Source organism: Tursiops truncatus, chromosome 14, assembly GCF_011762595.2.
Source record: "Tursiops truncatus isolate mTurTru1 chromosome 14, mTurTru1.mat.Y, whole genome shotgun sequence".
In the NCBI taxonomy this organism is placed as follows: domain Eukaryota; kingdom Metazoa; phylum Chordata; class Mammalia; order Artiodactyla; family Delphinidae; genus Tursiops; species Tursiops truncatus.
Window position 1 is genome coordinate 11,910,138 of NC_047047.1, and position 26,218 is coordinate 11,936,355.

General features: G+C 50.8%; 1 protein-coding gene and 1 long non-coding RNA gene across 4 annotated transcripts; one reads left to right on the top strand and one right to left on the bottom strand.

Moving 5' to 3' along the window:
* Nucleotides 1-76: 76 nt before the first annotated feature.
* On the bottom strand, nt 77-6,352 carry LOC141276311 (uncharacterized). The gene is made up of 2 exons (XR_012325618.1): nt 5,010-6,352; nt 77-3,518 (listed from the first exon to the last, which is right to left on the bottom strand). It is a non-coding gene; the product is annotated as an uncharacterized lncRNA (long non-coding RNA).
* Nucleotides 6,353-9,216: 2,864 nt separating this feature from the next.
* IL1RN (interleukin 1 receptor antagonist) lies at nt 9,217-24,301 on the top strand. 3 transcript variants are annotated; one of them, XM_033837968.2, is made up of 5 exons: nt 9,217-9,394; nt 17,945-17,996; nt 20,426-20,514; nt 21,625-21,737; nt 22,949-24,301. In XM_033837968.2, the coding sequence occupies exons 1-5, from the start codon at nt 9,382-9,384 to the stop codon at nt 23,162-23,164; spliced, it is 483 nt and encodes a 160-aa protein (XP_033693859.1). In that variant the 5' UTR covers nt 9,217-9,381; the 3' UTR covers nt 23,165-24,301.
* Nucleotides 24,302-26,218: the final 1,917 nt, after the last annotated feature.

A 26,218-nucleotide genomic window follows, 5' to 3' on the forward strand; every position in this document is an offset into this window, starting at 1 on the left:
TTTAGCTATCTTAAAGAGCTAAACAGTTATGTTTTGTGTTAGAAGGTTAATGTTATAAATAAAACTCAATGTGGTCTTTATTTCTTTTCCTTTTTCCTTTTTTTAATTTTTTTTATTTTTAAGAGAGTTTTGAGGTTATTGCTGGGTGGACTTCAAATCCCAGATGGGAATTTGACCTCACCATTCAGACCGCCAACTTTGGGTATAAGATGGTCCCAGTGATGTGGGAACCTCAGAGTCTGAAACAAAGATAACAGATTGAGACCCCCCCAAAGACTTCAGATTTATCAGATTCAGAATTTTAAATAACTACTTGTAAAATATTTAACATAAAAATTGAATCAAGGGGCTTCCCTGGTGGCACAGTGGTTAAGAATCTGCCTGCCGGGCTTCCCTGGTGGCGTAGTGGTTGAGTGTCCGCCTGCCGATGCAGGGGACACGGGTTCATGCCCCGGTCTGGGAGGATCCCACATATTGCAGAGCGGCTGGGCCCGTGGGGCCATGGCCGCTGGGCCTGCGCGTCTGGAGCCTGTGCTCCGCAACGGGAGAGGCCACAGCAGTGAGAGGCCCGCGTACCGCAAAAAAAAAAAAAAAAAAAAATTGAATCAAAAAGTGAGCAAGAGACAAATATAACAAATGATCTGGCAGTTTGGGGAAATAAATTGAGCTTTTAGAAATAGTAAATATAGTTTTTAAAATAAAAACTCAGTGAGTGGGTTTAAACAGCAGAATGAATGACTAATTAAAGAAGAATTATTACACTGAAAAGTCCAGTCCAAAAAAAAAAAAAATCACACAGAATGCAAAACAAGGAAACAGGGCAATTCAATGTATGACAGACATGTTAAGACACTGTAAGCAAAGCATGAGAAAGTGTAACATACATCTAATTACAGCCCCTTAAGGTGGAAATAGAGAGCAGGGAGAAAAACAATACTCAAAACGTTAATATCTTAGAATATTCCAGAACTGATAAATAAGTGAATCCACAGATCCGGGAAACAAAGCTCATAAAAAGACATGTAAATAAAGATACACACATAGATACATTGCAATGAATCTGTAAAACACCAAAATTAGAGATTATTTTTCCAGTAGACTGACAGCTGACTTCTCCATATCTATGGAAGCAGGAAGACAGTTGAATGCCATCTTCAACGTGCTGAGAGAAAATTAACTATTAATATAGAATTGTGTACCTACTGAAACTATCTCTCAAGAAAAAGGACACAATAAAGATATTTCCAGATAAATAATAAACGAGTTTACCACCAATTAGCCCTCATTAAAAGAATAGCTAGGGACTTCCCTGGTGGCACAGTGGCTAAGAATCCACCTGCCAATGCAGGGGACACAGATTTGAGCCCTGATCCGGGAAGATCCCACATGCCGCGGAGCAACTAAGCCCGTGTGCCACAAGTACTGAGCCTGTGCCCTAGAGCCTGTGAGACACAGCTACTGAGTTCACGTGTCACAACTACTAAAGCCCGTGCACCTAGAGCCCGTGCTTCGCAACAAAAGAAGCCACCACAATGAGAAGCCCACACACCGCAACAAAGAGTAGCCCCCGTTCGTCACGACTAGAGAAAGCCCGCGCGCAGCAACGAAGATCCAACACAGACAAAAGTAAATAAATACAATAAATGTGGGTTAGAGAAAGGACAGAACTAAAATGCCACTCTGCAATAGGCTGAGGGGGAGATAGCTGAACTTAAAAGTGCTCGTAAATCCACGTATTTTGGGGGAAGGAAGCTTAGATATTTATTACCTCTGGACTCTGGAAAGTAAAATATTCATGGTTAAATTTCAATGGTAACTACTGAAAGAGCAGAAACAGAGTATGTGGCTTCTAAACCAATAGGGGAGGGGGAACTCGAATAAAAACAACAATACCTCCCTACCAAAAAACGGCAAAAGAGGAGACATAAGAAGCATTGAAAAAGGGCTAAAATAGAAATTTAAAAAATTAAGGTAGTAAAGCAAGTCCAAATATATTAAAGATGACAACTAAATGAACACGAACCAAACTTCCTAGTTGAAAGATTGTCAGATTGGATTCTAAACTGGCTTAATGCTATTTACAAGAGACATGGCAAATATTAAACAGAAAAGTTAAAAGGGAAAGGATGAAAAAACACAGCCAAGCACGGACCGGAAGAGAGCTGGGGCCACTCTGAATATCAGAGCAGAACTTCATTGAGAAAGCACGAACAGGAAGGGGAGGGCCACAACCTAGTGACCAAGTATTTAATTCACCACAAATATATGACACTTCTGAACTTGTATGACTGCAAAATAAACAAACAAACAAACAAATAAATAACCTTGCCATACATAACATTTTGAAAGAGCCACAGCCGTCAGCTGACAGGTACATACTATGTCTGCATTGCTCTACTAAAGCTTTGCTAGTATTATTAAAGTGCTATCATCATTCCCATTTCACAGATGGGGAAACAGTCCCCATATAGGAAGAGGTTATACCTCAGCCATGCCTTGGCATCTCCTGGGCTCCGCTCCCTCCTCATTGAGCCCACACCTCACCTGGCGAACTTCTTTTCATCATCTGTTAGGATGAGTATGCCGTGCTTTACCCAAGGACTGAAGTCACTCTCAAAACAGATCTGGATGGACTCTGGTTTCAAATGAATCAAGAGGCCCCGTGGTACATCTGACCCCAGGTCAACCACTGTACACACACACACACACACACACACACACACAGCCTTCTCTTGGACTAGCAGTGGTGCTAACACTCAGATCCCAGGTCCCACTCTGGAGCTCTTTGAGGAAACTGCTATCATTCTGGGCTACGGGAAGGCCTCTTTTCTGTGCCCCTTTTTCCTTATCCTGGGGTTTCTTTCTGTGCTGAGGGCTTGAAATCCTGCCTTCCACAGCCTGCAACTTTCTCTGATCAACCGTATCAGGTCCCCTAGCTCATGAACCCCAGAAAGGGCCTCAGACCAATCCCCAAATTAAAGAAACAGATCTTGCTGCAAGAGACAAAGGCTTTCACTCCCTTCCACCATTTGAGCTTCTGGGTAGAAACAGGTTCAGGTGCTGGCCAACCTGTGAAGCTCCCAGCATCCCCTCCACAATGACTCCCGTGGCTTTGGAGCAAGTTCCTCACCGGGCAGGAGGCTGATCCCTTAGACCCCGTATCCTGCATGTGTAGTAAGAATGTCATCTTCTATTTGTATAGGACTTAGCAGTTCCCAAAGCACACCCACAGATCCAGTCTTGTTTTTAATTGGTCTTGGCAACAATGCAATGAGGGAAGTAAAAAGTAGGTCAAGTGTTATGATCCCCATTTTAGAGCTGGGAAAATCGAATCCTAGAAAGGAATAAAGGCTTGTCTGGGAACAGTCCGTGGGTGAATGAGAAGTTAAGGTTTTTGGAACTGAGGTTTCCTGACTAGATGTTCTGGTCAAGCACATCTAGTGCTTGATTCGTGAAGGAGGTGTTCGGATTGTTAAGCAACCTCCGAGTCAGACAGCTCCATCCCTCAGTTTCCTCATCTGTAAAATAAAGAGAATAGTGATACATTCTAAAGACTGTTGAGAAAATTCAATGGCAGGGTTCATATGATAGCACGACAGCTGTCATTAGTCACTGCCACTGTAGTAGGTGCTGGGGGGCGCTACCCAGATCACCACCCTCACCAGCCCCATTGAGAATGGGCCACAGCCGTAGGGGTCACCTCTCCCTTCCAAGGGAAATGACCAGTAAATGTGGGGACATAGAGGCTTGACTCCCTTCCCAGGGCCACCCTAGCTCCAGATTTCTACGGGGTGGGTGGAGGCCTGTGCGACTGCACTGCAGTTCAGCTTTTCTTTCGGCTTAGTTCCTTCTTTCCTCACACCATACAGGTGTGGATTCTGAGTTAACTCCCCAGTAGATGCCTGCATGCTCATCTCCATTGCCTGCTAGATTCTGTACACATATATAAAGACCACCCCCTGTCAGTCAGGCAGGAACCACAAAGAGGAGTGTGCATTTGCAGTAGAACCTTTCTGGAGTAGCAGAGAGGCTCGTCTGGCTTAGGTGTGCACCCTGTGTTCCAGGCAGGCCCTCCTGACATCCAAGTCCATGACCCTGGCCCCCAGCACTGGGATCCGGTCAGCCGGCGTAGAGCCTCTAGGTCTGGGACAAGCCCAGACTCTGGGCCGTTCTGTTCTTGGGCATAGGCTTCTTTCCCCAATGATGCAATACTTTGTAACAGACCACAGGTCAATTGCACCTTCCTGTTACCCACCAAGGAGTGGCTTGTAGCTCAGTCTCTCCAGGAATTCTGATGCACTGCAAGACTCTGTGGTTGCAGTGCTTCTACTTTCCCCGTGAAAGCCCCTGGTCTCAGAAAAGGAAGCGTTCTCAGGTGACTAACGTGTGGGTCAGGGCTTCCCAGGGTCCAGCCACCCTGAGACATGAAACAAACAACAGAGATACACTTTAGCTCGGGTTTTCTTTGGGAGGGTCAGGTGGGGTAAGATAACTACCACCAGCTCCCCAACTCTTCCCCCCCGCAGATAAGCCTACAATGTAAGAGGGAAAATGCGAATTAAAGATTGCTAGCCTTGCCCCCAGTTCCAACCTGACTGCTACCCCGAGTCTCCCCTGTTGGAAGTTCTGTAGCCCCCAGTTCGACCAAAGTCCAGAGCCCTTGATGGGGTAGATGGACAAGGGGCTGGATGCCAGGTCCCCCATCACCCTCCTCCTATTGCTTTTCCCCTTGAACTCTACATTTTGGCTCTGATGACTTATAATTAATTCCCCAAAGCCCCCAGCAGTGCTTTCTCTCCCCTTGGGGCCTCTGTCCCATCCTCCCCCCTTACCTGTCCCATCTCCCTCCTGCGACCCCATCCCCAAGCCTGATTGGGGTGCCCCTGTTTGGAGGGAGCCACCAAACCCTGCGCTTCCTTTATCCATGCACACATCGTCCCGTGATGTCCTTTTTCTGGAGGTGTGAACACTGAGTCCTGCGAGGATGAGGACACGCCCACCTTACTCACCTCTGTGCCCTCAGGGTCCAACGTAGCACCTGGTGGGGGTGGGTGGGGAGTGAATCTTCTTGGAGCAAATGTGCTGTAGGTTTTGATTGTTGGTTGGTGTTGCAGGGACCAGCCCACCTTGAACTAGCTGGCAGCTCTACCCCTTAGCTCCTGGGAAAGCACCAGGAACTACTCCTCTTCTTTCAGACACGGCTTGGACACCGCCAGGAGGATGCCGCTGGCTCTGACTCCTGTCCTGGCCCCGATGCAGTGCGGCCGAAGACGGGGTGAGACGGCTGGAGTGAGAAAAGGCGGAGCAGCTCGCCGACATGAGGCAGCGCGGCCGGCAGACAAACTGGACGCAACGTACGGTTGCAGGAAATGATTCTTCCCATCGTCAACCTGTGCCTTACTGGACTGTCCCTTCTGGAATTTCATGTTGATTGACTGCTCCGTTTCCTTATGTGCTGTTCGTTGGCTTTTATGGGATTATTTAATTGAAGGCTTCGGTTGCAGGAGACAGGACACGCTTGACCTAGCTTCGGCTGTGATGGGGAATTTGTGAGACAGCAGCAGGAAGTACAGGATCTCATGAGAGATCCTGAATGGGAACGCGAAGGTTATGAGACAAGGAGGCATCATCATCTATCAGCTGAAGGCCACTGCCTCCTCACCTCTGCGTCTCTCTGTCTGTCTGCTCCGTTCTTCTCTCCCATAGAATCTGCTTCTCTCTCTGTACATCTGCTGAGAGGGGCCCCTTCTAGAGCTGATGGATTTAAGTCTTGGGTTTGAGAGCAGCTACACGTGGCCTGGCCTCTCTGCTTTTTACTTCCTTATTCCTGGCCGTGGGTTAGTTGGAAGCAGTTGGCTTCACAGGTCCAATCAGCTATGGCCTGGGGACAGAGTCGGGACGTTGAAGGCGACTGGCCCTGTGTGTTGGGATGCAGATGATGGGGGTAGTTCCCAGAAGAGGGGATCGTGGGTTAAGCAGAGGTGGCATGTCTTGACCTTGACAGATGTGTTGGGATGCAGATGACGGGGGTAGTTCCCAGAAGAGCGGATCGTGGGTTAAGCAGAGTTGGCATGTCTTGACCTTGACGGACGCGAACTTGTGTGTTTCAGGGTGTGATCACTTATGAATGTTATGCTCGGGAGGCTCGTTTATCTGCAGCGATGTGCGTGTGTGTGTGTCAGAGAGAGAGAGGCACCGTGTCCACGCGTGGTGGCTTCCTATCCATTCTTTGTTTCCTTTCTCCACGTGGCAGATCCTGTGCTATGGGTCAGGGACACAGCGGAGAACAAAGCAGACACTGTCCTTGCGGTGACCTGCCAGGGAGGCGGGTGTTGCACGGAGTATCACACAAATGAGTGTCTGAGCTGAGGTCTTCAGGGAGAGGCTGGTGGACTAGTCAGCAGAGCAGGGGAGGGGAGGCCGTTCCATGCAGGGCACAAGCAATGCGAAGGTCCTGAGGTCGGGGGAAGAGGGGAATTTGAGGAATCAAAAGCAGGCCTGTGTGGCTGCAGTTCAGAGGACAAGGGGGTTGTTTGGCAAGCTCAGCCCAGACCTGGTGGCGTAGACTCTTAGGGACGCTGTAAGGGCTTTAGGGTTTGTCTAAGACCATGGGAAACTCCTCGAGGGTTTACAGTCTTCAGAATTGTAAAAACAATGCCATCTCTTTTCACAACTCAAGTTCAGTGTCGTGGCCTCATGTCCCTAGAATGGCAGGAACCAGGTCGCCCCCTGGGTGTTGCTCTCCTGGCTGCAGTGGAGGGATCCCCCCCCCCCCGACTTCTTAGTCTTCCCACGGCACCAGGGGCCCTGCCTTGGGCCCAGCTAGTGGCCCAGACTTCTGTTTCCACAGTATGACTTCCCTTTAGGACCTTGGGGTCTCTCCTGCCAGGAGACCTCACCTGCGACCGTCTGAATCCAAGATAGGGGTTCTAATGACATCCAGCCTCAATATCTCATTCCCCCCATCCCACCCCGCCGCCCTTCTTCCTTGTGCAGGGGGCTGGCCCAAGGCAGGTCAGTCACTGCCACTGGGGTTCTTCAGAAGCACCCCAACCTCCATGGCCAAGGGGCACCAGCCACCAGGAATCCCCAAATTCCCAAATGCCAGCTCTCCCCGCAGCTGCCGGTCTCCCACCTCTGGGACATTCGGCTCCAGGCTTCCAAGGGCTCTGGGTGCTCAAGGCCAGGCTCTGATCCCTCAGAGCTTTGCAGATTTGCAGGAGTGTCGGCAGAAGAGGAGACTTCTGCAGTTGGGCCGGGCCCTGGGGGGTTAGAGGTGCTCACAAGTGGTCCTCCCACCCTGGATGTGCCCCGTGTCAGGGAAGCCCCAGCCTCTGCTCTGATCCACATGCCACCCCCAGGCCCTGATCGGTAGCCCAGTTTACCATCTCCTTACTGACCCCGGGCCCCGCCAGGCCCCTGGTTCCCCAGGGGAGACATCAGACCCATAGCCTGTGAGACTATAGCTCATACTTAAATGATGCTTCCTGTGTCCTGAGCACGTTTATTAGCTCAGTCCTCCCAACCCCTCTACAAGGGGGGCCACAGTCTTACTCTCATTTTCCAGATGTTCCCAGAATCCCACAGATATAGTTCATGAGGGCAGGGATCTGAACCTCCAGGCACCAGAGCCTGTCTCCCAGAGCGGCCCTCCTGATGTAATAACAGGCACGCACCACTCCAGGCTGCCCCAAGGCCCAACTTTCCAGGTTTACAAAATTGAGTTCCTGATTCTTTAGCAAGAAAACATTTCTCTACAAAAGCTGCTTCAAAAATTCCCAGCCCCAGCTCAGAGGCCCTGGCATTCTAGGTGGTGAGGCCGGGCTGCAGAGAGCAGGAAGTGAGGCCCTTCCTGGGAAGTCCCTGCGGTTAGGGCACCAGGATGGGGCCCTGCCCCGCTCCAGCACCCTGCACCTCCCGACCTGGCTTCAGACCCCATGGGCTGAGTCAAGGAATGAGCCTGGGCTGCAGAGACTGTGTGAGGGGACAGTGAACTGCTCCTCCCAGACCCCTCTGGAGAGGGTCCTGAATGATGGACACTTCGTCAAGCGACTGGCCTGTCCTTCCCTGACAGAGGCTCGAAGGTGGCAGGATCAGGGTGGAGGCAGCCACTAGGCTGGCCTCCCCTTCACCTGCGCCCTGCGGCATTGCCTACAGCAAGGCCCTGCTTCAATGCGCACAACTTATAAAGCATTCTAGAGTCTGCCCATCATTCCTTCTTCTAGCCAGCCCCTCCGCTATGGCAGGGCAGGAAGTGATTGCTCCCTCTGCAGTTATCAGAATGAGGGCCTGGAGAACGAAAGGGACGCATCCAGAGTCATGCAGCTGCAGACCTGGGGATGAGACCCGGGACTTGGAGCCTGGCGGGAAGACCCTGCCACTGTTCCCATGCATCGACCTGGGTGGTTTTAAAGATTCCTGAGTTGTCTGCTCCCTGCTGGCAGGGTCCAGGGCATGAAGCTAACGAGCAGGTCAGTTCTGAATGGCAAAGAGGAAGAGAGGGTTGAGAACACAGAATCTTTCAGAGAAGGTGGGGAGAGAGTATCTGACCTCGAAGACAGCATCATGCCAGGGTTGGGCATGGGGCCTGAGGGTAACTGGAGGAGGGGACGCATACCCTCTGCTCCCCAAGCCAAGCCCCAACCACATGGGCCACAATCCAACCATGATGATCCCACCCAAGGGCCTTTGTGCTTGCTGTTCTTCCACCTGGAACACTCCTCCCCCTTCTTAATCATTCAGGTCTCAGCTCAAATATCACCTCAGAGAGACTTCCCCTGGCCACTTTCCCTAAAATCGCACCCACCCCACGTCCCTTGAAAACCTCACGTTTCTTCTCTCCCCTCTAGCACTTCCTGCCATGTGAAGTTAGTTCGTTTGTTTCTCGTCTGCCTTCCCCATTAGAACATCAGGGAGCTTCTATGGCTTTCCCCCGAGGCCCAGAAAAGAACCTGGCACACAGGGTTAAGTCCACCCACGTTGTCTGGATGAAGGCGTGTACGCAGGCGCCAGCTGACGGTCGTTGGGTTTGGGTGGGCACGAAGGTCCAGTCCCACTAAGCCTGCTCAACCCCTCCCACGTGACCTCCAGTTTTATGCAGGTAAGAACCAGTTTGACTTCTGTTCGCCTGAGTCACCTTTCCGGAAGCTGGGCTTGCCCATCTCCTTGCGGTGGCCAGCCCTGCGTGGGTATATGGGAAGGCAGGCTGGGGCTTCTCCTCTCATCCTTTTCAGGGAATCAAGAAGGAGGGAGCAGCTCTGCCCTGGGAGGCGTTGGTGGCACAGGTAGTGCCTGGCTGCTCTTCCTTCCTGTGCCAGCGCTCAGTCTGGAGCCAGAGGCTGGAAAACCTTGGAACACCTCGTCTTCTACCAGGCCCTCCCCATGGAAACCCATGGTAAGCTCCTTCCACTCCTATTTTTCCATCTGAAACATGGGACTGAAAAGTATTTGCTAAATACTCTCAGACTCTGAAGAGTGAGCTTCAAGGGGAATGTCAAGGGCGTGGAGCTCCAGGCTTGTCTGGGAGACCTGGCCACTGTACAGACAACAGCCTCCATGGAGAGACCACGCAGATACTCTGAGGCAGGGGCTGAGAGCCCCGTGCGTGCTGGGTGAGCAGGTGAACTGAGGAAGCATGCCTGCTGTGCAAAAAATCTGGAAGCCCTTGGAGTCACTTGGGCATTTCCCACTGTTGATAGAGATGTGGAAATTTGCAGAACTGTTTCTGTAAAAAGAGAGAAAGGGCTTCCCTGGTGGGGCAGTGGTTGGGAGTCCGCCTGCCGATGCAGGGGACACGGGTTCATGCCCCGGTCCGGGAAGATCCCACATGCCGTGGAGCGGCTGGTCCCGTGAGCCATGGCTGCTGAGCCTGCGCGTCCGGAGCCTGTGCTCCACAACAGGAGAGGCCACGACAGTGAGAGGCCCGTGTACCACAAAAAAAAAAAAAAAAGAGAGAGAGAAAGAACAGTGTAAGCTAAATGAGAAATACTAATAGAACCTGGTCCTCAACCATAGATCTGAGGGGTAATAGGGAAGGGTAGGGACGGTGGAGAATTAAGGGTTGTCACTAGTCAGTTCCACAGGTGGGTTTTTCCATGAGAATGCAGGCCCAAGTGACCAGAATTTCTCATTTTTCTTCTTTTTTTTTTCCCGCATTATGTGGCATGTGGGACCTTAGTTCCCCAACCAGAGATGGGACCTGCGCCCCCTGCAGTGGAAGCGCAGAGTCTTAACCACTGGACCCCAGGGAAGTCCCCAAACTTCTCATTTTTCAAAAAGAATCAGATATTCTGATTTTGTGATGTGTAGCATTCTGATTAAATAAAACAATAAAGTGAGAAAATAAAATATTTAATCTATGAGCTACTGGCTTGCAACCTCTGGTTAAGTAAGATACATGAGGGGCAGAGAAAAGATCTTAAGGTTGGTGGTCTGAAGGTCCAGTTTTTAATTCTAAGTTGGCCTCTAATGGGTAAATTATTACTCCCACCTGGGTCTCACTTTCCTCAATGCTGAGAGGAGGCTGGCAAACTCGGGGTTTCAAGGACACAGTAATAACTAATACTTCCACAGTGCTTACTACAAGCTGGGCATTCTGCTGAACTATTTACGTGGTTTACTTCATTTAATTCTCACAATAACCATATGAGGAAGGACTATTATGGTTCACATTTTCAGAAGAGGAAACTGGGGCATAGAAGGTTAAATAATTTGCCAAAGGCCAGATAGCCAGTATAAGTGGAGGAGCTGGGCTTGACAACAGACAGTCTGTCTCCAAACCACTGGATACGCTCTAGGGGTATGGAGGCCAAATGAGATCAGGAAGCGAGAAGTGCATTGTAAACCACAGCAGTGATTCCAGGAGCAGCAAACCTTCACCCTTCCCCCAGTGGGTGTAACAGTCTCCAGTGGGGTGTGTTAAACTGTTAACCCACGGTCTTCTGTAGTTTTCAAATGTGTAAGGGAAGATGTAACTCTCAGAACCAGACAGTGATATGCTGTGAAGGAATCACTATACTTATAAAAGGTTCACTCCAAAATATTTTAAGCTGGCACATAGTAGGTGCTAAATAAAGTGTATAACTTGAACTGGATTGAATTCAGGAGACAATTGCATGTAAGTCCAGTGAAGACACCATGTCTCCTGGGAGGAGGAACCACATTCTCCATTTAACATCAGGAATGTGGGTGGTACCACTGACACCAACCAGAGAACGGGAATCTGAGAAGAGAGAACTCAGTGAGATTCATGGTTTGACAGAAGAGCCGGGAAAGTGAGGACAGAGACAGGATGAAGATGGAACCACCCTGTGTGTATTCTGCATTACCCTGGACAAGCCATTTACCTCACTGGACCTCTGTTTCCTCTCTACACTGCTGACTTTATAGCTAATGTGTGTTAAGGAGGGGGAGGAGGTGAAGAAGTGACAATGAAAAGGTAAATCCTTTCTACAACCTAAGTTTTTGTGTGTGTGTGTGTGTGTGTGGTACGTGGGCCTCTCACTGTTGTGGCCTCTTCCGTTGCGGAGCACAGGCTCCGGACGCGCAGGCTCAGCAGCCATGGCTCACGGGCCCAGCCGCTCTGTGGCATGTGGGATCCTCCCGGACTGGGGCACGAACCCGTGTCCCCTGCATTGGCAGGTGGACTCTCAACCACTGCGCCACCAGGGAAGCCCACGACCTAAGTTTGAAAACAGTTTTAAGCTACTGAATGTTGACCATATCTTGATTACATAGTTGGGGGAAATTAAATATGAATGACTTAATTAAAAATTAACTTGATTAGAATGAGAGTGATTGATCAATATTATATCTGCTATAGTCTCTGTCCTTGAGTGGAAGACTTACTAAGGCTTTGGGGTCCTCTGGTGTGCTTTGCCTATATGTCTATTCATCTAATAAAATGGACAACATCTCTGCTACTGGGCTAATTGGCAAGGTACAATGATTGATAGTTAATTGTGCCTGCAATTTGCAGCACTAGCCATGAGATGGTGCCAGTACCTTCTAAGGGTTTGTATGATAAGGCAATCATCTGTTTTCCAGGGACTGAGGGGTTTCCTATGATGCAGGGCTTTCAGTATTAAAACCAAGAAAATCCTGGAAAAACTAGGGCAATTGGCCACCCTAGTCCATAACAAGGTAAAGAGGTTTCTTTTTAACCTATGTAAGGTCTTAGAATCATCTTTTCTTTACTAGCAAAATACCTCCTAAAATTTCCAAACAGTTATAGAATAAATCATTGCTCTATAAGATGTGAGTTCAAACCCAAAGGAACAGCATAAGAACAAATACAATTCTTGTTCCTGTGCTATCAAGCAGAGAAGAAAAAATGTCACCTGCCTCTCTGGCAGGACTGCAGTGTAGGAAGAACCGGCTTCAAATCCTGGCTCAGCCAGGATCTGGGGCAAGTGATTTAATCTTCCTGAGCCTCGATTTCTTATTCTACAAAGTGAGTATAAGTATATCCCCGTCTTGAGACTGGGGGTACATATACCTGCCTTGCACAGCTATATGAGGACTAAATAAGATCTGTATGAAAGCGTACGACACAGAGGCCGAAATACTGCAGGCAAGAAACAGGGTAGTCCCCTCCCCCAAGTTCCTGCCCTTCCCCTTCTTCTCCTGCCTGCGCAGAAGCTACCTTACAAAGCGAATCAGTCATCAAAGCCCAGAAGACAAGAGTAAACATGTACCTTGGAAAAGCATAAGATAAGTAGGTAAATAATGGCTTTCAGCACAGATCCCTATCAAAGCCAGAAACTGCTGGAACAAAGATCATCTTGGAAAACTCTGAACCTCAGAAAGGATTCACAGTGAGTTTACCATTTGTATCTGGGAGGAGAGCAAGCGTCTTGTAAAGCAGCAATCAATCACAGTCGGCTTTATACACAGTCTCCTGACGTTTACCAGCCGGGACAGGCAACTCGGTCATTCCGATGGCTGCAGCTTGGTGAGCAGAGACGCCGAGGAGAACACCTGTCTCCAAGCCTGACCTGCCGCTATCGGGAGCTTCTAATAAACTAACGGATTTAGTTAAAATTGACTCGGCTGCCTGGAAGGGCAGGGTAGCTGGAGACTGACAAAGGGAAGACAGCAGATTATACTACGGGGGCCTGTATTGATCACCCTTTTTCCTCCTCTTTGTATTAATATATTTACTCATCTCTTGGAGAGAGTAACGGGAGCCTTTGTGCCATTATCTTAGTAAACATTTACAACGTTTGGACAACAGCACTGCCTGTATTGTGTGGTATGTGCTGTAACACTCAGGCGTTCAAGAACTGGCTGAAGATTCTGAATATGGGATTTAGCCATTACAATGTAAGGTACACACCTGTCCACCCAAGCCTGTTGCTTAAGTGTTTCCCAGGGACACTTGGATGACAACAAATGCAGCTCCAGGAGGCACAGCTGGAAATGCACCAAGATGCATTGATGTTTCCTGATAAATGGGATTTATTGGTAGGGATTGTTTCCCGGGAGGGCGATGGGACCTGTGGGGTGAGCCATTTGGGCTGAGGAGGAGGAAATTTGGAGTTGGGAAAAGTGGGGACAATTTCTGTCTAGAAAGACGAAAGAGCGCTCAAATCTCCCTGTCCCCTCAGGGTGCTGGAGCCAGGAAGAGCCCGTCTCTTCCCAACTTCACACTCAGTGATGTGGGTGGCTTGAAATCATCCGTGGTGGGCGTATCTACACCAGAGAAATTGGCAAATGCTACAAGTCAGAACTCCTTTTGGAGATCCCGCTGTCAACATGCACTGCCGAGATCAGGGTTACACCACTGCCCTGCTTTCAGGTTCAATCACCCCAAAACTTCTTCCAAGTCTAATCCACCCGGCCGCTGTTCCCCAGATGGTCTTAATAAAACAAATATGACAGTGTCACCCTCTGATTCAATTTTCTTTTAGATAAATTCCCTGCTCCTTGAAGGGGAACTAAAGGCCCCTCCTTCCCTGGTTCCTGCTCAACTTGTCAATCACGTCTTTGGGCAGACTCATGGGACTCGGGGGCGGGGGAAGATGCAGTTTATATTTTATCTCCCACTGAGTAGGAAGGGCCCCCCCACCACGACAACCCAGGTTTGGGCTGGGACCCTGGAGCGTGAAAAGTGAATGGAAATGAAGAAGTGAACAGAAATGGACTCTGGAGCATGAGAAGTGAACAGAAATGGATTTCCCAAAGCCCATTTCTGACTCATCTCAAGCCCTGTTTGGGTGAAGTCACCTGGGGCTGCCGTGCTCCTGGCCTCAGTGCCCAGAGAAAGCAAAAGTGAATTTTCTCTGGGTACATACAACATCATCCAGGGCCTCAGATCATTCCTACAGTTTTTGCTACACAGTGTCCAGCAGTTAATAACAAGTAGTCAGGCATACGCAAGACAACGTGTGTACCAGAGAAAACCAGACAGGAGAAGGAGACCCAGTGGGGATTCAAATAATGGAGTCAACAGGGGCAGCCTTTGTAAGAACCCTGAATGAAGAATAGGATCAAGGGTGTAAAGGACAAGATTGCAACTTCTGGCAGAGAACTAGAAATTCTACAAAAAAGGAAGCACATGGAAATCCTAGAACTGAAAGATGCCATTAACTGAAATTGAGAAAGAGCTCGCATGTATTGAACACTTCCTATGTGGGCAGACTGCACTGAACACTTTACTGGCAACAACAATGAAGATTCACCCACGTGGTCTCCATGGAGCCTGTCTCGTGTCACTCCTAGGACCCGGACTTAGCCTGGCTGTCCTGTTTCCCTTCAAGTGGGCCTTAGTCATTTCTGCTGTCACCGGTGTCTAGCAGGGCAGGGCTCGGCACGTAGCAGGTACCAGTATAGCTGTGATGCCTGGTGCCCGGGGAAAGCACAGGGTGCTGACTGGGAAGCAGAGTTCACTCCATGGCGTGGTCATTAAGCTTAATTCAGAAAGCAGAGTGACGAGTGAGCACTAGAAGGGAGAATACGTTTAGTTAGAGATGTCCCGTGGGTGGGCAGACATCACAGGGACACCAACCGATTTGATGGGACAGAGCAAAGAGTGGAATTGTGGCCAGAAGCGTGAGGAAAGGGAGGAGATTCTCCTCCCCACTTACTTCCTCCCCTGCCCACTCTCGTTTCCCCCTCACCCCGCCACAGGAGTGAATCCCTCCCCTCTGGAGTCAAGCGGGCTTGTTGGGCATGTGGACGGGGATCAGGGCATTGTGACTGTCCCCTCCCACTCTACCTGGGGTGATGAATCAGACATCATACCTCCCTATTGGTTAAGTAGTTCCTACGTGCCAAGGACGGGGCTAAATACATCGTGTGCAAAATGTCTCCATCCTCAAAGCAACCCGTGACAAGGCTTCCTTCTATTATTAGCCCCATTTAATGGATAACGAAACTGAGACTTGGAGAGTTCCGGCATGTTGTCTGGGTGGCCCAGCTCATAACTGACACAGGAGAATGCAGCCCGGAATCGGCCTGGCCCCAGGGACTCCCGCCCCCATGTCCAGAAAGACTCGTCAGGCCACAGAAGGAAAAAGATACAGATCTAGGAGATGGGGTTGGGTGGGTGGGGAACCCAGGGCCTCTGCTCTCAGGGAGAAACCTGTCTCTTTGAATTTGGGCTGGGAACGGAGGAACATTTACCCAGGCACTGCAGTGTGGGCAGGACCTTGACCCCTTGGTCTCACCGTGGCAAGTCACTGCTTTTCTTCAGTATGTAAGGATAATTTTTTTTTTTTTTTTTGCCGTGCCGCATGGCATACGGGATCTTAGTTTCCTGACCAGGGATCGGACCCGTGCCCCCTGGAGTGGAAGCACAGAGCCCTAACCACTGGACTGACAAGGAATTCCCTTTAAGGACAATTTTTGAGTGATGCTGGTTTAACAGTCAAGGAGTACTTCATAAGTAGCCTAAGAAAGACAAGTAGGAGAGAACTTATCCTGGGAGGTGGCAAGCTGCCTTGTTCCCTTACAGCAGGTGTGATGACCAAGGTATGCACCCGGTGATTCATAAGTGTTCCAGAAATTATAAACCCCAATTCAGCAAATACTGGAAGTGACGAATAACCAAGCAGGTTCATACACATCGCCTCCTTCAGCCAGCCCCCCCAAAACAAACAAAAACAATCGACCCCCCAATACAGCCCTCGAAGGTAGACATTATTTCTTACATGTGTTTCAAAGGTGAGTAGGAGCCCTCAAGGTCGCACAGCTTGTGAGAACAGAGCAGGAGATGTGCCTACGTGCCGTTTTGTCCTACTCAGGGAGGTGACAATTTTTGCAGAAATGTTTCACTTACTCTGGAAGAGGAGCTCATTAACGATCTGAGAAATTCATTCGCAAACTTCCTCTTTAAAAAATTTTTTTATCGAGGTATAATTGACATATTACATTACGTGAGTTTCAGATGTACAACATAGTTATACAATTATATTTTTTGCTTGTGATGAGAACTTTTAAGATCCACTCTCTTAGTAACTTTCAAATATGCAGTGGACCCTACCTCTCTGACAGATTTTACCCTCATTTGGACACAGCCTCTGATTGGTTGGTTGAAAATAAAGTCAGACTCCTGCTGTAATAGGAGACCCCTGGGTGGGAGTCAGGAGACCTGGATTTCTGGCTACACCTTTGCCATGGAAGAGCTGTGTGACCTTGGGCAGGTGCCCTCCCCTCTCTGGGTCTTTCTGGGTCTTCTTCAGAAACAGTGCTGGGGTGAGGTAGAATGATGCTGAGTGCCCATCCGGTCCTCAAAGGCTACAGTCTGTGCTTCTGCACTAGCGTTACATTCTCCTACCATTTAGATCATGTAGGACCCGCTTCACCTCTTTTCTGTCCATTGATAGGAATATACTTTCTTTTTTCCTAACTGTCTAGAATGTAGTAAGAAAGGAAGTGAATGTTTCTTAGTGCTCACTATGAACCAGAACTTTTGCCTTCCAACCAACCTTCCTTCCTCCCTTCCTTCCGTCCTCCCGTCCTCGTACCTATGAGAATGACATAATCAACCTCATTCTGAGCGTGAGGAGAGAGAAGCAGAGACCCAGATAAGTGACTTGTTCCAGGTCACACAGGTGGCAAACGGCGAGTGCTAGAGGTAGATTTTTGGATTCATTTCCGTCCCACGCTGAGTTCACCCCATTTTCCCGAGACCATAACTTCAAAGACGTCGATAACAGGAATAGGGTTGGTTTCAAAGTCCCTCTCAGGAAGTTGACTCTAAAGCAGGAGGCAGCAAACTTCAGGCCAAATCCAGCCACCACCTGTTTTTTGTAAATAAAGTTGTATTGGAGCACAATTAAATTAGCTTGCTGGTGTACAGATCGTCCAAGGCTGCTTTTCAGCTACGAGAGCCGAGTTGGGTAATGATGACGTGCGGCCCTGCAAATTCTAAAATGTTTGCTATTTGGTCCTTAACAGAATGTTTGCCAGCGCCTGGTCCAGAGTCCAGCAAGGCCGTCCCGCCTTCAAAGAACACAAAGTGACCTGAGTCTGTCACGGGTCCTGGGAGCCCTGCCACCCGACTTCTTAGGAAAGGGGGATGTTTCTACTCAAACCTGTTTTTGCAACGTCTCAGGATACCTGTCGGGCAGACGAAGGGCTTTGGTTTTCAGTGTGCTCTTATTCCCAGGAACTCCGTGAAGGGGAAATAAAAATCTCAATTTTGGGGAAATTGCACAGAGGAAAAGGGGAGGGAATGGGTTACAACATCCCATTGCGACACTCAGCAGGGCTGAAAGTGACAACAGCAAGGTTTCTCGTTTTGAAAATGTGAGGGCGTTTCCGTTTCTCACAGTGGGACAGAGTGGCCGCAGCCTGGTCTTGGTGAGGGACTATTTTCTTTATAAGCAGCTCCTCTGGGTCTGAAATGGCAGTCTCCCATTGCCTTGTGGTCACAGGATGGAAGTCTGCAGGTGTCACCACGGTTACCTAATCTCTCTCCTCCTTTTCCTGTTCCATTCAGAGACAGCCTGCTATCCCCTGGGAAAGAGACCCTGCGAGATGCAAGCCTTCAGGTAAGGCCGACCCAGAGGAGGTGGGGCTGGACGGGTAGAAAATGGAGAAAGAACAGAGAGCCATCTGTGGCTGCCAGGTTGCATGAGGTTTGGGCTGGAAAGGGATGCTCGTTATTCAAGTAAGAGGTTGCCACATCCGCGGTCTTCGGGACTTGTATTTCAAAATATTCCAGATGTGTGAAGCTTGGCTGGAGGCCTGGCGGACTCTCCCAGAGACCCTGGCAACTTGGTGACAGACACGTGCCCAGGAGCCACGCTGGGGTTTGGGCCCAGCAGAACATGCTAGGCAAAGAGGCAGAGAGGGGCGCTGTGGGCAGGGCACAGCCCAGAGTTCCAGACTGACTGTTAACAGTGCCTGTCTGTGTTGATATATCAGAGGGTCCCGCTCCCCTGGGACCTCAGTTTCCCCATCTGTGACATGGGGTTAATGCTAACCCTGCCTGCATTACAGGGTCGATGTGAAGGTCAAATGCACGGATAACAGCATGACGATGTTTTGTGAGCAGTAAAGCGCCTGGCAACGATTACGCTTATTAAAAATTAGGTCAGGGACTTTGTGAGATGTCATCATTCCTGGCTGTAAAAATAGCAGGCTGTGATGCTGATAAAAACAGAACACTGTCCGAGTGCGGCCTCTGGGCCAGGATGTCCCAGGACGTGTCAGGGTGATCTCACCCTCCAGCTCTGAGTTTCTCTTGCCTGAGGCTACGGGACGCTGCGTGCCTGTGTGTGTTCCAGAGAAGTCCCTCCCCCAGGGGTCTGCCTCTGTCTCCTCCCATAGGCTGGGAGCTCTAGGAGATGCTCCAGGGATGTTTAATCCCTTCAGATGGGATTCAGCTCATCCAGGAGCTAAGCATAATCACAAAAGGTCAAATGCTCACTCGTGCCAGGAATTTTACAGTTTGCCTGACCCCCTCTCATTGGGCTCAGGGGCTCGTCACAGCCACCTGCTGAGGTGGGTGCTGCTAGCCCCCTCTCACAGGTGAGGAGGTGAAGCACAGGTCCAAGGTCAGGCTGGTGGGCGGCAGGGAGTAGAGGGTCCGCGTCGCGGCTGGGGCTCTGTTTACTGCATCTCACCGCTGCAAGCCCTGCTCTCAGCCGGAGGGGTCCTTCACCAAGAAGAAAAAACTGGAAGCCAGAAACAGGCCAGGGGGTGAGCTGGAGGGGAAGCTGACTTGTCCCTGGGGACAGCGGCCCCTGACAGACCCAGAACAGGCCACTGGCCAATAGAGGACAGGCTCTGGGGACAGACCTCCACGGTCTAAGGCTTGGAGGGAGTTAGCTGCAAGGGACTCTGACCCTCGAAACTTCTAACCCTGTGCCGTGTGGGCCACTAGTCTTGGATGAATCTTAAAATTTACATTTAAATTCATAAAAAGAGAAGAAAGGAAAAAATCCAGACCCTTGGTCGCATTACGTTTCAAGAGCTCAATAGCTGCATGTGGCTGGTGGCTGCCATATTGGATGGTGCAGACAGAACATTTCTGCACCCACGAAGTTCTGTTGATGGTGTTACCCTAGAGCCTGCTTTGCTGAAGTAGAAGGTGGCTGCCCTGAGAACTTGAGCATAAGGAGCAAGGTAAAGAAAGGGGTAGGAGCTTCCCTGGTGGCGCAGTGGTTGGGAGTCCGCCTGCTGATGCAGGGGACAAGGGTTCGTGCCCCGGTCCGGGAAGATCCCACATGCCGCGGAGCGGCTGGGCCCGTGGGCCATGGCCGCTGAGCCTGCCTGTCCGGAGCCTGTGCTCCGCAACAGGAGAGGCCACAACAGTGAGAGGCCTGCATACTGCAAAAAAAAAAAAAAAAAAAAGAGAGAGGGGTAGAATGCAGGCCCACAGCTCACCAGCTGTGGGGGTTGGGCCTCTTTTGGTTTTTTTTATATTCAAAATATATTTCTTATTTAAAATATTTTTAAGTTGTTACTTATTTTATTTTTTGTTGACTATTTTATTTTACTTTTTAAATTTTTATTGGAGTATAGTTGGTTTACAATGTTGTGTTAGTTTCAGGTGTACAGCAGAGTGAATCAGTTATACATATACATATATCCACTCTTTTTTTTTTTGCGGTACGAGGGCCTCTCACTGTTGTGGCCTCTCCCGTTGCGGAGCACAGGTTCTGGACGCGCAGGCTCAGCGGCCGTGGCTCACGGGCCCAGCCGCTCTGCGGCACGTGGGATCCTCCCGGACCGGGGCACGAACCCGTGTCCCCTGCATCGGCAGGCAGACCCTCAACAACTGCACCACCAGGGAAACCCTATATCCACTCTTTTAACCAGGGTTGAGCTCAGTCTCCACATCCATGATACGGGTGTGCTGAATTCCACACCCCAGGCAGAAGGTTGGACACAGATTCCGCAAAGTCTGGGGAACACAGGAAGGGGCTGGGCGCATAGAAACTGTCCACTACAGCTAGGTTCTTCTGTTTTTCAGAATCTGGGATGTCAACCAGAAGACCTTCTACCTGAGAAATAACCAGCTAGTTGCTGGATACTTGCAAGGACCAAATACTAAATTGGAAGGTGAGTGGTTACAAAGAAGGCCAATGTGATGTGGGCACTGGTCACATTGCCTGGGGTCTGCAGCCTTGTGGCCCAACCTTGGGAACTTTAAGTGTGATGTCCTAAACGCTGCTGGCTCTTTGTGGCCGAGTCTGAAGCTGGAGAGGCCTGGCCACTGAAGGACACGTACAAGCACAGCCTCAAGAAGGCAGAGATGGGTGGAGTCTTGGTTGGGAGCTACCATCTACAGGCACCGTGGTCCCGGGGGGGAGGTATGGCCCAGGAGGCAAGCTCAGCCCTTTCCTTCCTCTGGTGCCTAGAAAGCCCCATGTTCCTGTGTGATCAGACTCTCACTCCCACCCAAAAGTCATACACCATCAACACGGCTGGGTTATGTCCCTTAATCACGGACACCACATTTAGTCATGTTCCAGATCCATGTCAAACTGGATGAACTTGAACAAGTTTCACCCACTCTGCTCCTCAGTTTTCCCTTTAGTGAAAGAAGAGCAGTTGGATGATGGGACGTGGGATTCTTTCAGCACCGGCCCTCTAGGCTGTTTTCACGTCCCCGATGGCTGGCTTGGCGTCGTAGGATGGCGTTATCCCCATGCCCTTGTCCTCTGTCCCCGTCTCACTCTTAAAGGGTGTGAGACCCACCTTTCCTGTCCTTTTGGTAATTCTCCTAATGAGGACACAGAGAGGCTGAGATGTTCACTCCCTCACGAGGGCATGGAGACCACCGAGGGGAAGAGGCGGGTTCAGAGTCACCCAGGCTCCTGTGGACCAAGCCCTGGCGCCCCACTCATGACCTCGTGTGCTGTTTTCCCTGCCCATGGGCAGCACACCTGTTGACCTAGAGCGCAGGGGTCCTGGGGAAGGGAGGGAAGGATAGAAATCACCCGGAGCAGATTCTAGGTGCCTTGGACCTTGAGGGGTAGCTAGCTAGTGTGCTTGGTTTGATCTTCTGTTGGGATGCAGACCAGGAAGGGGGGCCCTTGCTGTCCTTCTGACCTTGGGGTTTTACTTAAGGGGCTGGAAGAATCCCCGGGGAGAGTCCAGCCTGCCGTGTCTTCGTCATCTGTGCCTCCTCTTCTTTACAACCCAAACTTCCCCTTTGTCCTTCCCCAGAGAAGATAGACGTGGTGCCCATCGAGCCCCATGCTATGTTCCTGGGAATCCACGGGGGGAAGCTGTGCCTGGCCTGTGTCAAGTCTGGTGATGAGATCAAGCTCGGGTTGGAGGTAAGGACCGTCTCAGATTAGCGAACACCTCAAACTCGGTGGCTTAACACAAGCACAATGGGTTCTTTCTCGTGATTCTGTGGGTTGACTAGGATCAGCTGGGCAGTTCTGTGCCACGTGGTGTAGCTGGGGTCCGTGCTCCAGGCTCTCTTCCCACGGGGTCTCTCTGAGTTCAGCTGCCCTCTTGAACTTCCTTATGACACGAGTGCTGGCTTCCAAGAGGGATTACTCCAAAAAGACAAGCCTCAATGTGCAAACGCTTATTAAACTTTTGCTTGTATCATACCACTAATGTCGCATTAACCGAAGCCAGTCAGGTGGCCAAGCCTAGCCTCAACGAGGGAGGGGACTACCAGGGTGTGGACACCAGGAGGCATGGCTCCTTTAGGGACCTCAATCTCGGTATGCTGCTGTCTTGCCCAAGGGTCCCCAGCCCACTTGGACTTGCCCTCTTTCGGTAAAGCCAACCTTTGGGACCATTCTCTTCCAACCCTTATCTACTCAAACCCATGAGCTGGCATCCCATCCAAGACCCTGTACTCCCGTGAAATATTTCTTATTTTTGCGGTGGGGTGGGGGGTGAAGCATGCCGTGTGGCTTGCAGGATCTCAGTTCCCGGACCTGGGATTGAACCCGAGCCATGGCAGTGAAAGGCTGGAATCCTAACCATTAGGGCACCAGGGAAATCCCCTGTGCAAATCAATGGGCTACTCAGCCCTGGGAAAAGAGGGCTTTGTATCAGGGGATTGTTGGATAAAATCTCAACTCAGATTGTGAGTGGCCGTAACTATGGCACTGTCCCTTCTGTCCGCTAGTGGACAGACACTTTATTGGAGCGGGGCTGCCTGCTCTGTGTGGCGCTGGAGTGACCACGATAACGCGGTAACGTCTCGCATGGACTGCGATACCCGGCCCACCTTGTCCACTGCTCCCTCTCTTGGAGGTGCAGACACAACAGACCGCCAGCCTCCACAGGCCTTGGCCTCTGCTGATGGTACCATGTGTTCCCCAAACATATTGGCCGAGGGCTGGAGTGACCAGATTTCCCCGAATCAAGGTGTAACCGTGGGACAGCCTCCTTGTGTCACAAGACCCGGGACGCTGGGTGTCCTGCCATGGTCTTTGGGCCAGCATTTCTCCGTGGGCAGTCACGGGGCCAGGTCCTGGGGTCTGGGGTACAAGGACCTCTCTGCTCTTTCCTTGGCCCCCAGCCGGTAAACATCACTGACCTGAACAGCAGCAAGGAGGAGGACAAGCGCTTCGCCTTCATCCGCTCCGACAGCGGGCCCACCACCAGCTTTGAGTCGGCCGCCTGCCCCGGCTGGTTCCTCTGTACCGCGCTGGAGACCGACCAGCCCGTGGGCCTCACCAATACGCCTCAAGATGCTGTCCAGGTCACCAAGTTCTACTTCCAGCAGGACCAGTAGCGGTGCTGTTCAGCATCCCTTGCCCCCCACTCCCAGCACATCTATGACTCCAGAGATGTCTCTCCCTCCCACCCGGGGGCTCGCCATGGTTGCAGTGAGCGCTCAGCGGGGCAGCCTTGGCCGGGGGCGGGGGCAGCCCTCGGAAGGAGGTACGAGAGCCCTGGGAACAGCCTCCTCTACTTACCCAGCCTCTACGAGGCCTCCGCCAGGTCTTTCTAAAGTGCACATGGGATCACGGCCCCGATCAAAGCCCTCAGGGTCGCCTGTACCTTCAGGGTAAAGTCCAGGCGCCCTGGCCAGCCCCAGCCCCTCCCTCACTTCCCTTCCAGGCCCCAGAGCCCGCAGGCCACTCGCTGACCTGCCCCCAAGGGGCTCCCATTCCGCTCTTTGCAAACTGGTACTTTTCCAGGGGCAAGAGTTTCAGGCTCTGTGGCAAAATGGAAAACAAGCGTTTCCTGTTTTTTTTTGTTTTGTTTTTTCATTAAGCCAGCTTTGAGAGAGAGTCCTTTATTTGGAGATGATGTCCTTTCTGGAAGGGGGTGGAAGATTAAAATATCCCCTTGTTTAGGAAATGATGGTGAAAGGAGGTGATAGCTTTTCCTCTTTGTCTTTCTTGTTTTTGTGATGCCCTGACCTGTAAAAATGAAAAGTTAGTGGACTAGGTTGGTCCCCTAGTGTTTTTCTTTCTGGAACATTCCTATAAGTCTAGACCGCCCCCCGGCCCAGGCCCCGAGCGCCGTGTCCACTGCAGACCTCCTGCAGCTGCCTGCAGTGCTGTCCCCTTCCCTGCCCTCCCGTCAGAATCCCCCAGCTCCCAAGACACAGCACAAATGTGGCTTCTCCGGACCTCCCGGGAGGAATGAATCGCTCCTTGACCATTTTAGCACTTCTGACACCCTGAGACTTGTTTGGAAGATGTTGTGCCTCTGTCTGTCTCCCCACCATCCTGTGAGCCCCTGAGAGCAGGGACCTTGACCCCCCCCGCCATGTCTTAGGTCTCTGCAGGGCCAAGCACATGGCCTGGCCCTCAGTAGGTGCCCTCAGTGAACGTGTGTTGTATGTGTTGAGTGGAAAGTTTCCTACTCCCTGTGACCTGAGCTTTGTTTTACAATAAAACCTTGAAAACTTGAAAACTCATCTACTTTGCTGGCTGTGTCCATGGCCTTGCCGGGCTTGGGGCAAAGAGAACTGGAAAACGGGGGTGGGGTGGAATGTCGAGCGACAGGCCTTTCAAACCCTGGGGCCGGGCCTGGGTGTCTCTCCTCTGAGTCCTTTCCTCCTTGGGCCTCGCTCTCCTCGAATAACAGGAGAGCAAAGCTCTCTGCCAGGAAGGTGTGCAGCACCATCGTGCACAACAGCCTCCAACTGGAAACAACCCAACCCCCCAGCCCAGAAGAATGCACACGTAAACCGTGTACGTTCGTACATACAAGGTAACGCTCGACAGCGAAGAGAATGGATAAACCACAGTTGGCTGCAGCCACAAGACGGATGAATCTTACAAACACCTTGTGGGCTTCAAGGATCCCCAAAGCATGCGTAGAGCACGATTCCAGTTACAGACAGTTTAAAACAGGCAGATGGAACCGTCGTGGGGAGGGATGCAGAGACACAGAGAACAGCAAGGACGCGCCCTGAAAGCAGGGCGGTGGCCCGAGGGGCCAGGCAGCATTCTGTTTCTTGGCACGGGCGTGGTTAGGCGATTTTCTGTATGGATGTTATATTCACAGTTTTGAAAGGTCTAAAAATAAAAAGCCTTGCCCCCTCCCCCCATCCTGGGATGTGAGGGAAGGGGGCACCTGGGAAATGGTGAAATTAACAGGTGGAATGTTGAATGTGGCCCCATGAGATGGGAATGCAGGACTGTAAGAAGGACCGTTTATCAAACACCCCTCGGCTAAATAGAGTCAGGCCAGCAAGGGGCGCTGTCCCTTCCTGGGATTCTGCCGACTTCTGGGCTGGGTCCCGGGAGTCCGAGAGTCAGGCCCCGCTGGGCCCACAGCCTGCTGTGTGATGTTGGCCAAGTCACCTCCCTTTCCTAAGCCAGGTCCCTCCTTCTCCCAGGAAGAGCGTTGACTTAGATTGGGGTTTTCCAAACAGAGCTCCCTGGATGCCTCTCTGAGGTCCCTGGAAACAAAGCCCATAAAAGGGGAATGGAGAGGCCAGGCTCCATGCCTAGAACTCAGCTCCCACCCAGCCCTCTGCTTCCCAAACTGGACTTCTCTGCAGGGCTTTATCTGAAGAGATGTCCTTGCTACAAACAAACAAAACTGAGCAGGTTAAAAGGCAACTGACTGGAATTCCCTGGCAGTCCAGTGGTTAGGACTCCGTGCTCTCACTGCCGAGGGCCCGGGTTCGATCCCTGGTCAGGGGACTAAAATCCCATAAGCCATGTGGCACGGCCAAAAAAAAAGGGCAACCGACTGGAGAAAATCTTTAAGATCTCGCCGAGATCCCAGATCCTAAGACGACAATGAGGTCGCCCCACCGCTCAGCTTTCTCTTCCTCGTGTGTGAAACGGAAGAAGCCGCTTGCTCCACAGGGACAATACACGATGAAGTGAGACGATATGAGTGAAACGCCGTGTGTGGTAAGAGTGTGAGTGTGGCTGCTATATTTTCAATCTTGGTAAAAGGAGGACGTTCAAGGCAGAAAAGCCTTCCAGGCTTCATGGTGACAATAGCAGCTAACATTTGCGAGGCTCCGTAGACATCCTCCCCTCGTGAAACAGGAGGTGAAGCCCAGGGCTCAGACACCATGCGATTTGGTTAAGCAGCCAACCGTAGGTTAGCAACAGGCGAGGCAGTCACATAGCCACGCACGCATGTGAGCCCGGGAACTCTCGAGCCACTTCCTGGCTCTCCTGTTTGCAACTGTGCTCATGGATGAGTTAGTTAAAGTGTTGGAGTCTCAGTTTTCCTACCTCTGATGCAGAAATCAGCCGATGCAAAGGGCTGAGTTATTTAATCTTTGCAACAACTTTCTGTGGTCCGTAGGAATGTTCTCATTACTAGTATTAGTCCTGCAGGAATCAGTGCTCAAAGGAATCTGTTT